The 15,188-nt window shown below is 33.9% G+C and overlaps 1 protein-coding gene across 1 annotated transcript in view; it reads right to left on the reverse strand.

The window, feature by feature from the left end:
* The window catches only part of LOC118263743 (carbonic anhydrase-related protein 10), a 32,450-nt gene extending 18,037 nt beyond the window's left edge, over positions 1-14,413 (reverse strand). The window contains exons 1-2 of the mRNA XM_035575906.2: positions 14,175-14,413; positions 7,561-7,786 (exon numbers count right to left, since the gene is read on the reverse strand). Of these exons, the coding sequence (XP_035431799.1) occupies positions 7,561-7,624 (64 nt within the window). The 5' untranslated portion in view covers positions 7,625-7,786; positions 14,175-14,413. The remainder of the gene's footprint in view (positions 1-7,560; positions 7,787-14,174) is intronic.
* Between the last annotated feature and the right edge of the window lie 775 nt (positions 14,414-15,188).

Below are 15,188 nucleotides of genomic sequence, written 5' to 3' on the forward strand. Positions count from 1 at the left end.
TGTAGACAAAATAATGTTTTGTGTCATAAAGTTAACATTGATAAAATATTTTAAAATGTATGCACTATTCAGTTGTACCGTGCGAAAACAGAAAATAACATATATTGTCGACGGTACCCGAGTAAGTATATCGAAACAAACGTAAGATTGAATTCTTATGCATTGTTGCATTTTGCAGACGCGATTGCTACGTGAAGTAGGAAAGTGCTCGCGCGGGAGATGCCAGTCAGCGTCTGCTTAGTTTTAAGGCTCGACGGAGTCTGGAAGTCGGCACACCTTCCAGCGCTTACCCGCGGGAAATACTTACCTACTTACTATTGTATGTTTAACCTTGTTTACGCTTCACTAACAGGAAGATTTATGGTTACTTTTAGATAGCACCTGTAAAGTTCCTGCATCGCCGTAAGCACAGTAATTTACAATTAACAACATTTCAAAGGTATTGATGTCGCAATCAAATGTTGAAAACGTGAGCAATTCGCAGCCGACGAACTCCACAAAGAGCTTCAACCATGCATCGGAAATGAATCAGTTTCCGTTTCGAGTGAGGCAAATGATATATGTGTCTACGTTTGCATTCCAAACGGGACTCTACTGTCTACGTGGTACCGTTCAATGCACTGCGGGCTTAACAAATTTAAACAGGATGCGCTGCTTGTAGACACATTGTACTTTCGTACATTTTAAATGCATAGCAAGTAAGTTCGAGAATGTTCAAGAATTAAAAGTAAGGAGTGCGCTCGTCGCCTGCTGTTGTACGCGGACGAAACAGGGATGATTCGGATGCATCCAGACTTCCGTAACGATTTTCCGATGCATTGAGCCGAAACGAAACGAATGGAAATGTCATCGATGTATGAAATAAATAAATAAAATCACGTGGAAAATAGGCAATTTCACGGTGCATTGGATGTTCTTTGAGCGGATGTGCAAGACTGCGATCGCGTCGTATCGCAAACTAGTGCCGACGTCCGCATAACAAAAGCTTCGTTCGCGCGAATAATTTTAATCGTGTCCTGAGTGCTTCTTACATAACACATAACACGCGCACTGACTTCGTATTGTGCCACTGCTCATATTATTCTCGATTTCATTGCTTTTGTTGTGTGCATTTAGTCTCATATTAATTAATATTTATGGCGATATTCTAAATGAAATCTTATTTCTCTACTATTCAGTCCAATTTTCGTGGAATTCATTCTAGTTTCATTAAGGTTGACAAATAAATACAGATGCTGACTGCAGCATCGAATCATGTTACTACTAATGAATTTATTAATAGGCAAATAACATCTCTACAAAATAATATTACAATTTCATTTGACATTTATTTGGTCGTAAGTATTTATTTTTGTCTCGAAATTAATGAAGGAATAAATACAAAAAAATCCTAATACCGGTGTGGGTCGACATTTTTATTTTTCCTTTTCCTAAATAATTTCATTGACATAAATTTTCTTGTTTGTCTTGTTTATCTTTTTTATATTAACTTTGTATAACATCATAATTAAATGATAGATATTATACCTCGAGCAACCTCTTTGTATTAGAGGTAAGCCCATCTGTGAGAGAGACTTAATATTCGGTAGTCACAGTAACAATTATAAAAGTGGATCTTACGCCCGAATACTCAAATGCTACTCAATTTTAAGTTGTACTTAAATATCGTGCTATCTCTGTCATTTTATAAAGACTTGATAGTGACAGAACTACATTTGAGAGCGTCTTAAAATTGAGTAGCGTTTGAGTATTCGAGCAATAACCTATCAAGGAGTAAAGTAACAGTATTATATAGAATAGTAATCTTATATAAAATAAAAATAAAATAAAAATAAAATAAAAATTGACCCATAAATAAAAATCAGATCTAAAATACTGACACAAGTCCACTGATATCAGACGTTCGCTCGGATTCGAGCCGTTACTCAATGTTACTCAATTAATCGCTCTGCGGATCGGGTGTGAAATTGCGATGTGACTGATCTGCTGAACTTTAAATAATGTCAGTCGCATTTATACAGCGAGAGGTACAGTTTTATTTCTACATTTTATTTTATGATACGTTATTACAATTCAATATAAACATGACTAAAAATAAAGTAGGTGCCTAAAGCCCTAAAAATAAACTAAATTTACGCTACTCAATTTTAAGTACTTTAGTACTTACAATATCGTGCTATACTCTGGCATTGGTTAAAAAAAATTGATAGTGACAGAATTACATTTGAGAGATGTCTTAAAATTGAGTAGCGTTTGAGTATTCGGTCATTAGTTTAATTATCTGACATAATAACAATTAGTAAAAATTTTGAAAAAAATTATATCAATATAATTAAACTTTTAGTACGAAAGTGGGTGAGCTAAATAATAATCCAAGTTGTCTCTACCTATAGACAATATAAAAGTGAGACTTCTTAAGGTAGAAAATTGTTTTGATACATAATTATTTTCGAAGTGGTCCTGCTGTTTCGTGATATTTATATTGGTTTCGTTGTATTAATTATGTAAGATTTGTTGGGTTTTCCTGGTTTTCTGGTTAAACTTTTTAACGTAGGAACTTAGGATATCGATTATTAGTAGTTACTGTAGTTAGTTGTTTTAACTAAAATTGTAAGTCTACGTTTATAAAAATAAATCAAAATTTAAGTCGTTTCCTTTATCATTATCTTAGTATTAAGCTTGGTTAGCTTATGGCAGGTTGTAATATAATTTCTTTTTTAATTGTTATAGAACTTCGTAATTCGTAGTATGTTTTCGGTTAGTTTTAATCTTCGGAGATTATAATATTTGTTTAGTTAAAGTCCGTTTTTAAATACAATGCCCAAGTGGTATAGTCTACAAACGCAGAGCTCATTATGTTGATTTTTGAAGTAGTTCCCGACATATTTCCACATTCATGTAGGTTGAGGATCCCGCGAGATCGGGAAAGGGTATATTTATATAAAATTTGACGGAAGTCACTATTCGACGTTTAACGAAGTCGCGGATGTATAATATAAAATTATAGATATTATACCTTAGCAACCTCTTTTTTGTAAGCCCATCTGTGAATAATATTCAGTGTCACTTAATAAGGATCTTAGCATATCAAGGAGTAAAGTAACAGTATTATATAGAATAGTAATCTTATATTGACCCATACAGATTCAGATCTGCACTGACACAAGTCCACTGATATCAGACGTTCGCTCGGATTCGAGCCGTTACTCAATGTTACTCATTCGCTCTATCGTGTGAAATTGCGATGTGATGACTGAACTTTAAATAATGTATTTATACAGTTTTATTTCTACATTTTATTTTAAAATCTGCCGAGTAGGCTGCCTAAGCCCTAATACTCAAACGCTACTCAATTTTAAGTTATACTTAAATATCGTGCTATCTCTGGCATTTTATAAAAAAATTGATAGTGACAGAACTACATTTGAGAGAGTCTTAAAATTGAGTAGCGTTTGAGTATTCGGTCATGAGTTTAATAGACATAATAATTGAGTGATTAATTTTGGCTACGATAAGTGGGTGAGCTGTAATATACCTCTACCTACACAATAAAAAGTGATGACTTCTTAAGGTTTTGTTTTGATACATAATTATTTTCGAATTCCTGATAACTTTTTAATTAATTATGTAGGACTAAGTAGGAACTTGAGGGTTACTTATTATGTGGGAATTGAATGAAGTTACGTTTCAAAAATAAATCAAATTTATTTTCCTGTATCATTTCTTAGTATTATCGGAAGCTTGTGGCACAATATTTATAGAACTTTGTATGTTTTTCGGTCTATATTTAACTTCTGAGTGGTTGGTTACATGTAAACCAATATGGTTTAGTCTACAAGGATCATGTAGGTAGCCGACATGTTTACTTTTATGTAGGTTTGGGATAACAACGGGAAAGAGTTAGATAGACACGACGTTTAAGAAATCGGATGTATTATTATTATATTACAATTGCAACTATACAATTACAGGTACTTAATAGAAGATATAGTAGGAGACATCTATACAAACCAGTTTCTTACCCAGCGTTTCGAAAATAAAAATGATGATAATACTACTTATAATAACTATTGAGACATACTACTAATTAAAAATTACGGTTGCCTCACGTAAATTAGAGTAGGTTGCAAGTGCGACGCTGATCTTGTGAAGAGGGTGACTCGAAACTAGTAGAGCTTCGATTCTCCATTCGATTTACAAAGTAATTACGTGATTTTAGTTAATTTAATCCTACTTAACTCAGAAAATAGTCCCAAGACCTCTGAAGCTTTGATATAATATGAATTATTTCCCCGTTATAGTAGGATATCTACTACTCATCCTACTATTAGACTAGTCTAGACTAGACTAACAGCATCAAAATGGAAACTTCAAAACTTTTGTCCACACGAATTTAGTTCATCATACGAGTCTGGAGTTTAATATCTTAATTCAATTTCTCTTCAGTAGAAGTTGCTTCATTGTATAACTAGTAACAATTGCTTTTATTATGAAGGATTTATATTATTCATAAGCTTTTTTTCCTTTATAAACTTTGTACTCTTCTGCCTCCGAGTGGTTGCAAGTGCGATCAAGGGGTCTCGGGTTCAAGATTTCCGGGTGGCTAGAGGATCTGAAAATTTCTGGAATAATCGCAGATGGGAACTCTTCAACGATCAATAGCACAGATATCAAGTTTTGTACAAACATTTGATTTTGGTAGGTTTTTGCATAGAACACTACATTTTTAAGTCACCTGCACATGCTTAAATTGTCTCATAACAAATACCCTATTGAATGTTTTAATCGTAACGAAATGTACTTTGCTGTATTGGTTATAAAGTTTACTTTGACATTGATTAGAAAAAGATCTGCGAAGGAGGTATAATGTCTTATATTGCGGTGCGTTTGTAACAGCATTCGCGGTATGAACCACGTTACGTATTCAAGTGGTATCGCGGGTTGCACCGTCTGCGGTAAAACGTCTACATGCAAATTCCTTACTATTGTGCTTGAACATTTCATACGTTCAGTTTATCATAAATTTGTAAGTTTTTATCGTACAACAACACGAAAACATGTCTACATCCTCCAGTATTGTTAATAAATGCTTCACAGAGGAAAGTTAAAAGCCACTTAATATAATTACTTTAGTTTATTTGAACCAAAATTATAATTTCATATCTAGGTACATGCAATTTGATGACCACGTAACATTAACTCTATAATTCAGTTGGATTTCATTCCCAAACTGCTACCATTCCTTTATGCATTTTAATTAAAATTCCACGATCATATGAAATTCAACAACTGCATTAATTAATAATTTTATATCTCCCACATGTTAGAGATTAAAGCGAAGTTTCTGGGAGCTGCATTGAGCGTGACGTTAGCTCAAACTCATAATTCAAATTTCAATGTAAGGACAATATTCAGTGAAGCAAAGTTAAATTAAAGTTACATGCGGATTTGGCTGCGGTCCGGCGGAGCTTAAGGCGGGCTGTGGCACCTGCGCTCAAACCTAGCACTGAAAACACAATTTGTGGCGCGCCTTTTGTACTCTTGTTTACTTTTATGCATTTTATTTAAACAATTTTATTGTTGTATCCGTGGCTTTGAGAAAAGAAGGAAGATTTAAGGAAGATAGGTATCGTTGCAATGAAATAAAATGTTATTTCGTTTCAGTTTAGATATAAACGTTTTCATAGTTAGGTGAGTTGAAAGAATTAGGTCGATGCTTTTGAGGATTTACTTTAGTTTTTGTGTCACATTTTGTAAACATTTTAGAGATTTTAGTCTCAATTTAAGGCATACGGAATACATTTCAGTACATCCATTTTTAAATTGAAATTTTCCCTATTTCGCTATTCATATGAAACGAAAATAGACATGAAATACAGTACTTTCATATGCAAAAATACACAAACAATTTAGTGAAATAGTATGCCTAACATTCCTAAATGAATATGACGTCATGATCCACGTCCACGCGTCGTGCTTAGGAGATACATGAAGTTTCAACAGTCCGCAGTAACTTGGCACTTCACGACTGTTTGACTATGTGAACCAAAGTTTCATACTCCCAGATAGCTGCTAAGTGTTATTAACTTCAAAATTAATTGTAATTCGAAATTATTTAAGATTTATTTTTCTCTTATTTTTTCGTATCGTATCGTCACGTGTTTATCCCCGAAGGGGTAAGCAGAGGTGCACATTACTATGTAATTCCACAGTATAATATACATCCACTTTTCCCCATATAGTGTTATAAGTTTTATGTAATAGCCTATTGCCATATACTGGGCACCATTCCAGACACCGTGCTACACAAACAAAGGAAATTTTCGAAAACCGAAAAAATCCAGTAATACTTTGCCCAACCCGCAGAACCTCAACCCGAGCACGATCCTTGCCAACGAGGCAGTCTTAGTTTTTGGTAGTAAAGAATATGTCATAAAAATATAACTATAGTTCATACAGTGATCAAAAAAGCTAACCTAATCGTTACCTATTTATAATTTCGTTCACAAATATTTACCAACAAGAAGATACGAACAATATCAAGAAAATGTTCCTCATATTGCTAAATAAAACATAAAGTAACATAACAAAAACATATACACGTGTTGGAACAAGGCGACAACGGATGTTGACACGAGAAATTCTCCTCCAATTTTTGTCTTGGCTTAAAAGGTGTGTAAATAAGGGAGTGCGATACAATGGAAGGAGAGCAAACAAGGTCATAAAGCACGTCACAAGGACGATCCTATATATAATCAGCTTAGTGATAAATTGGCAAACAGCACGCGAACGACACAGCTGCTTCCGGCCCGGACCGGCCTGTCTCCGCGATCCGACTACCGCCGCCGGCGCTGGCTAATGCTCAGCGCACGGAAAGAATAATATTATCTCTACAACTACTAACAACTAACAATGAGATGTGACATCATTAAATTAATTCCCTACCCCGCTCACTTCTCCACATAAATCAGGATTTGTTAAGACAACTCACAATAGCGATACTCTCACCAGACAAGTAATCCTAAAGTTTGTTCTAAAGTTTCCGTTTCAATTTGAAACGAGTTTACCATACAATAATATTAAGCATAGCCATTTTCAGTAACGCTCATAAAACCACGAGTGGGGAAAGGTATTTTATTTTCAGGCTCATAAAGTCTGTTTTCTTTTATTTTATGGTGAAATATTTTACTTGCTGCTTAACCGCAAGGGGAGGATACGAAGCTACGATAAAAACACTAATTACGAACCTGCACTTTGTTTTTGCTGACCTAAAGCTTATTTTCTTTTTTTTTGTGGTACTTGTTATAATGACGAAAACAGTTTACACGTAATTATCTACGAGAATAGACACACTCGTTATGAATGGATGGATTGGATAATATTAAATTTTAATTTCTTCCTTATGTCATAAATGGAACAAATTATAATTTAATATTGAATTTTAAATTTAGAATAATGTAAAAATAGACAGTCATTATGAATGGACTTCCTTATGTCAAAATGGAACAGATTATAATTTAATATTGAATTTTAAATTTAGAATAATGTGAAATTATTTACCCGTGCAGGAGAGCAGTATCTGCAGTAATGCCGACACTACAGCCGCTCCAAGGAGGCTGTGCATTGTCTATGACACGTTCTCTATCAGACCCGGCATTGGAATTTGTTTACATTTTATCGCTGGAGTATTCAGACTTCTTTAACTTTTTCATGATAGAAATAAAACGCTCGAATCCTTAGTGGGGAAACTTTGGACGTTCTCTTTTATATGATTTCATGGTTGCATCTGAAACAAAGAAAATATTCTTGTTAGATTAATCGTTTTATCATTTCCTATTTAAGTACAAATAAGTTAAAAACGTTATTAGTTTTTTATGCTTAGTATAATGTTAAATTTGATCTCATTTATGTTATTGGTTTTTACTACCTATAGTTAAATTATTTTTATTAATAAAGAGTCAGAAACTTTATTATTCATGACAAGATTTTGAACATTGTTGTCCGCCATTGTTATTTTCAGAAACTTTACATTTTGGAAATACACAGTCTTTAAAAACAATGAATATATATGTGTTTCCAAAAAGTCGTAATTACGAATCCAGTTCTAACAAAACGTGGGAAATAGAGCAGTGGCAGATTGGCCGTCCATCGTGGACCTATGCACACCGCAATGACCTATTTACTCTACTAAATAAACATTTGGAAATTGCGCGAAAATGGCTATTACGACAGTATTGGAATATCTTTAGTAAGGTAAATTTGTAAAAATACGGGTTAATTACCAACGTATGTTGTCTATTAGGTACCTTCTAATTTTATTGAAAAGTGCCTATGTAATTTTTTGGGATATGCCGAAACAAGCATTGCACAATGAGGGCTCTGGAGCCCCATATTCTTATGTTTACTGGCGGTGTGCACTGGGGCTAAGGTGGTTGCAGAAGTTATAAATACCACTATTCCTAGTGTTAATACAAATAAACACTTCGCTTGAAAGCGCTTACGACTTCGCCATAGTTTAACCTTACCACATAATTTATTTACGAATATAAATAAAAATGTTATTTAATACCTTATAAACACAAAACTGTCAGAAGCCTATTAGTTATTCATTTACGAAACATGTCTCATTAATTAATCATTCATAAGTAGAAAAAAATTTTATGCATACCATTTCTTTTATTTGCACTTAATTCTATTATTATAATTATATTATGTTAATATTCAATTTGTTTAGGAATAAAGTAATAACAAAGGGTTGATATTAAAAAGAAGTAAGTAAAAATAAATCTTTAGTTCCAAGCTTGAAGACAAGTCGCTATGGAGAACTTCTGCAGACGCGCTTTGCCCCATTTAGGGAACACGGTTAATTAAGTAAAAAAAATATATTTACCTCTATAAAATTAAAAAAAAAAAACAAAGAAAATAAAATAAACGTCAACTAAAAATTACCTAAGTACTATTTACAGAGCATCAAAAAATTTGTCCGTATCGACATCAGCGGGGAAAGTACCCAGAAGGCTGGCAGCATTGTCACGTTGTATAGCTATGCCTAACCTGTGTCCGAGGAACAGACCCTTAGTACGTGTTTGCTTTATGTTTAAAGTTATCGAAACGATAACGCGTTGGGCGCTTTGATTGGTTGATTTATTCGATATTCCCATCAGAGCGCTAAACACGCTCTTGTACTAAGGGTACAGTCTATGGTCACGAGATCCGTCGACCAGGCGTTTAGAAATATTTTTAAATAAATTTTGTGCACTCGGACCTTCAATGAACATCTAAGCAGATAGAACTTACAAAATTTATAAGTAACTTGCACAACAACACTTAAGTTAATTGCTAATTTTCTATAATTACTGACGTTTTAACTAAATACATTACACTAAACCTGATTAGTTTTCTATTCTCTCATAGATAAACTACGGGTAGACGGTAGACATTTACGATCACGATTATTTGCTCGTAAAAGTCTCACCCTACCTTACTTCGCCATGTAACAATGATGGAATCGGACCGCAGCTCTTTCATAGAATTAAAACGAAGCCGTGATATTTAATAAAGGCAATGATGAAATGATGAGAATCTTTTAAAACAAAAATGTATAGTTATAGCTTATTCATACTAAACATGAAGATATTTTTATAATTGTATTTATTTTAACTGAGGAACTGATGATACATAATAAATATATTATTAATTCATTGGATTTACCAACTTTCTATGGTGAATAAAATTGTAAGTATGAGGTCACGAACTGAACCTGCTGTATCGGTACTTGTAATACATTTCAGCACAGCACTAACAGCACACCACTGAATAAAATCATTAGGTACCTACTAGAGTTTATAACTTAATTAAGACAAAAACAACTCGATCCCAATCTAAATCTTAAACTCACAAAACTGTTATTCAACCTAAAAATATGAAACTAAAAAGGGAAGTTTAAAAAAATTTCGCCGAGGCCATCGGCGTTTGTTCCGGAGCGACCGCTGATAATGGAGATTTGATATGTCGCCGTCCATGTTGATGTCGACCGTCGAGTTTGTTCGCCTCATCGTATAAATAAGCATAAAGTTGTGTGCCATCACGCGAACGAGTCGTTAACCCTGCTCCATGGCGCAGTAATGGAGAGGTGAGGGTGTCATTGAGACCACAACACAACCACTTCGGCACGGTCCGAATGACAGCTAAGAAAGGACTGTAATTAACAGTTGATAAAGCTTTAGAACATGTATTCGTGTTAGTGTTACATCTATATTACTGGAATGAAGATATTGGATTTGTAATGGTACATTATTTATTTATGTTGTCAGTTAGTATTAAGTTTTTTAATGTCGTGTTGTCTGAGGTTGAGTTGATTTACATAAAAAGTAAGTTCAATGTTCGACATATATATCGATGCCATTTCAGTTCAATTTGAGCAGGTGTGATCATTTTAAGTAAAATCTTTAACCTGGGCAGACGGGGTTTTTTTAAGGGGAAAAATCAATCCAATGGCTTCTCTCGCCTTAGGCGATGCAAGACGGAGTGTCAGACTCCCACTGACTAAAAAGTACCCAGGCTTTTCAAGCCGGAGCTGGAGCCTGGTAAAAGGTAATCCGCAGCTCCAATTGGCAGACGGGTGGGAGATCGTAGTCTTAAAGGTTCAGGAAGTCAGAGAGTGTTATTACCCGGTATCTGTTTTGAGTCGTTTCTTGTACTATCCGAGGGAAGAGTAGGGATTGTGGCAAATGTTGTTATCACAGACAAAGTTTACCGTCATGAGCTTCTACCAAACTATTTAATTAAGCCATATAGGTACAATATAATTAAGAAAGTAGGTATTATGTATAAAACGTTTAATAAAAACAATTAATTAACAATCTCTAGTACGTAGTAAGTACAATTACCAGTTTTAATACTCTTCAAAATTCAAGAGATTTTACTCTTTGAACAGTGCTGTACTTTATGTTATCATTAATTATCTAATTTTGAAATTTTAATCTTATTTGCTGACTGTTACCGGGCCCAGTAATATGTTGTTTATTTGAAAGATGTCGAATGAGGTAAAGTTGTGGCTTCTTACTTGTTATCATGACAACTTATCACCACTGAATAAAATCATTACCTACTACAGATAAATATTTGCTATGTGATGACAAATTGTGAAAAACGTACCATATTCAAATTACAAATGTGAAATATGTAATTGCACATGATTATACATGTATTTTATTTAAATTAAAACAACAATTAACAATACGCGTCATAATAAATGGCTGACGAACAATGACAACAGATATAATTATACTTATAACTAAAAATATAATGAAACATTGACAAGTCGACTGTATTATTGGATTACGCACGACGCAGGTAACATCGCTGTCACAACGCAGACATTAAAAGCGTCGATTTTTTAATTCTTTACAAAAAGGCCGTGAATGAAACGAGCGCAGTGCACAGTGGAATGTCAGGAAAATATTTTTTGAAAAGGTCCGCTTTTTCAAAGCCACGTCGTCGTCGTATTGAATGCGTTTTAATGAAAAAACATGCGCCGATTCGCAACAGTCAAGGGAATTAAAACCTCCGAGCGCCGTTCGCGATCCCGAATGCATCGGTCGGAATTTTCATTTGTCCGAATATTATTTCCACGGGGAATTTTGCTGGCACTATTTTGTTTAAATTTATGACTGGCTCGTTTTGTGATTTTGCTTGATTAACGGTTTAGATTAGTTGCCTACTGCAGAATTGTTTGGCTTTGAGCAAGTCTACAAATGCATATGCTTAGCCATAGGACATTTTGTCAAACCATAAGTATCGACTAAATATTTAATTTATTATACTTCAGAAGAAGCAACTTGCGTTGAATAAAAAATATACCTATTCTAAATTTAAATTATGAGAATATTAAAGTAAAAACAATAGATGCAGTTGTTTCTGATAATTTGAGGAACAAGCTCGCACAGAATAAATAAATAAAATAAGAGAAAGAAAAAGCAAGAAAAATAAAATGAAAGGATTGCCTCGTTGGTTAAGGCGGTCTCGGAATCGATTCCCGGGTCGAACAAAGTATTACTCAGCTTTTTTCGATTTCTCGAAATTTCTCAGTTGTAGCACGGAATTGTGTCTGGAATTGTGCCCTATGACAATAGGCTCATTATATGAGATTTATAACACAAATTGTGAAAAATGGGTATGCATTATATCATAGAAGTATTATCTGCCGTTACGTTCATGTACACCTCTGGCTACCTCTTTGGGGATAAAAGGCGTGACATTACGTTACGTTAAAATGAAAAGAGCATAAAACACATGCAGTGCACCGTGCACCATCTTATTTCTATTTTAATAAGATCACCGTGGAGTTCCATCCAATATTAACGTACGGAAAATATCGAGGAACCTCATCAATAATTCTCGAGGCATTTCTTGTACTCCATCTTTATAATAGGGAAGTTTTTAGATACGATGTATCACGCAGTAACATTATAAAGGGGTTAAGCAGAGAATACAGTTATTTTTTTTACTGGTGTTTGTGGCAACAAATCTTTTTTTCGGTGTAGTGGTAAGCAGTCACAACGGACTAGCGTATTTCACCAGTGAATTTTAATGTGTTTACTTTTTCTATAGAACTTCTATTTGGTGCGTGTGCGCATTTCTTAAAACCTGAATATCGGATTAAGGATTTTGATCCTTATTGCTTCTAAACACGTCTGATTTTTGGATCAAGCAAAATGGTATTGTGTTTATTTTTAATATGAGTACTCTGAACAAACAATTTAATAAAAAGTGAAGAAAATTAGGCTAAGTTTTACACTCTTGCGGCTTAAGAAAAGAGAAAGGTCGTTTGAATACGTTGGTCCTGCGCCTGACCTTATTTTTGCCGATTTCTTGAGAACTTTGTTTTATATTACGTCAAGGATATGTCTTGATCTCATTAGCCAATAAATAATTATGCGCAATACTTTAGAATCGAATAAGTTGTTTATGTTTGTACTAATCACAGTAACTAGAATATTTATGGGTCACATAAAGAAACTCATGGAGAATGTCTTCTAATGAAGGTAGGTAATACCTATTTAAATTACCCCGATATTAGCAAAAGTAAACATTTTAATAGTAATTAGGAAGATATCGATAAATATAATTATGTAAACTTGATGTCTCCCATTATACGACCTCGGTACAGCATCCCATGTGTTTACACAATCGTGCTTTAGTATGACTTTAATTAAATATAAGGTAATTGGAGAGCATTTGCTACATATTTAATATTGAATCGTTAAGTAACAGTTTAATTATTCTCATGCTACATAAATAACAAATACTGCCCGCAGACATATGTTCTGATTACATAAATAAGTACCTACTTATACTATGGTTAGATATATTGTTTACAAGCTTCTGCCAGTGGCTTCGCCTGTATTCCTGTGAGATAAAACGTATTCTATCACTCAAGTTAGCTCATACCTTGTATGTATACCAAATTTCGTCAAAATCTGTTCAGTAGTTTCAACGTGATTGACACACATTTATAATTTTAGTGTGATCTGTCTGTGTAGACGCAATAATCTAAAAAAGTATTGAAATAGTTCTGTTATGATTTTACCGTAAGATTTTAGTACGTTTCTTCTTATTTTTGGGGGAATTTACAACAAATTTCAGTCGTGATTCAAACCCGTTGATTAAGTTTATTTTATGCATTACATACCATCCCGTAAGCTATAAAAATTAAATATCTAATAATGTCCATAGTATATTTTTAAACAGCTCTGTAAAAAATAATATACTTAATATTGTGTTTCATAACACGACAATTTTGGTTTTAGATACTTTTATTGTCCACGCTGAATATACACTACTTAAATTTTTAACACTATAATAAAATAAAAGTCATAATTTTTACCACTGAAAAGATTTATTTATTACCTTCAAAGTTTTGTTCCTCAATAATATAATGACCAACGATTTAAAATATATATTTTATAAGAAAACAAGTTTAGACAAAAACTTAATTAAGATAATAATAATATATGTCTTCGTGAAATTAACTGATTTTGATTGAAATATTCAATATTACTCATCGATTTTTTAAATAGTTTAAAATTTAGCTGACATAACATAAAGAAGGAATAAAATAAATTTGAATTAAAAAAGCAATTTATTTTCAAAACAACAAAAAGTTTACGTACTTGGAAACAGTTTATATCAACAGGCTTCAGTAGATTTTCTAAATAATCTTCCAACACTAATATAAAACAACAAAACTTTAGTATTACAGTCGTGAACACTGGTTATTTCAATAGTTTTTACTTCAGCTACAAAGATATGTTACTTCGTGTTACGATACGAAAGTTATCGGAAAGTTGCCGCCATTTCGCGCTGGGCCCAGCTTTGAGGCCGTGTTCACGCGAGCATGTGCGCGTCGCGACTGAAAGCTTGTTTCGAAACGGCCTATACATACCCACTCGTCTACATTACAAGTTTTGCACTGAAACACGTGACTCCAAAACGTTCTAAGTCAAAACAAGCCGTAAAGAAATAAGAACGTTATAACCATAGCAGAGAATCGGTTTTGCTTTGAATGTTATTTTGATGTGACCTTTTGAGTTCAAACGAAAGGAAGGCTCTTAAGCCCGTGTATAAAAGGGATGCAGTGAACGTATTCCGCTCACGGAATATTGAATCGTTGGGCCACGCTGCAGAGCTCAATATTACAGTGCAGTAAAACTATGAAAACCATGCGGCATGTCAGAAAACGCGTGAAATTTTTCCTTGCGAGACAGAGACGGATAGTTTTTCGTGATAAAGGGAACTGCCTACACGTAGCCAGTGGTGGGGGTGATCTTAAAATGTTCCAAGAATCTGTATGAGAATATAGTCTTTTGGTACGTGTGTCTATGTGATTTGTTATATACTAGCTAACGTACATAGTACCCATCTAGGAATCAGTGTGACATCTCTATTTTCTTACTTCATTCGAAAGTAGTTTTCAATAGCAACATGAACACGTAAGTGCATAAGAGCTCATTCATAAAACATAAGTACAGGGCAGCCTCTCAAAGGACCTAACTCCAAGTAAATGTTGTTTATTTTGTTAAAGAAGAAAGCCTGTACACAACGGAGAGCGCCACATGTCAGAACATGAATAAAAGAAGAGCTATGTTTCAGACTTTCAAAAGTTCAGTCAGTATTTTCAAAGCAAT

The sequence above is a fragment of the Spodoptera frugiperda genome, chromosome 27, assembly GCF_023101765.2.
Source record: "Spodoptera frugiperda isolate SF20-4 chromosome 27, AGI-APGP_CSIRO_Sfru_2.0, whole genome shotgun sequence".
NCBI classification, from domain to species: Eukaryota; Metazoa; Arthropoda; class Insecta; order Lepidoptera; family Noctuidae; genus Spodoptera; species Spodoptera frugiperda.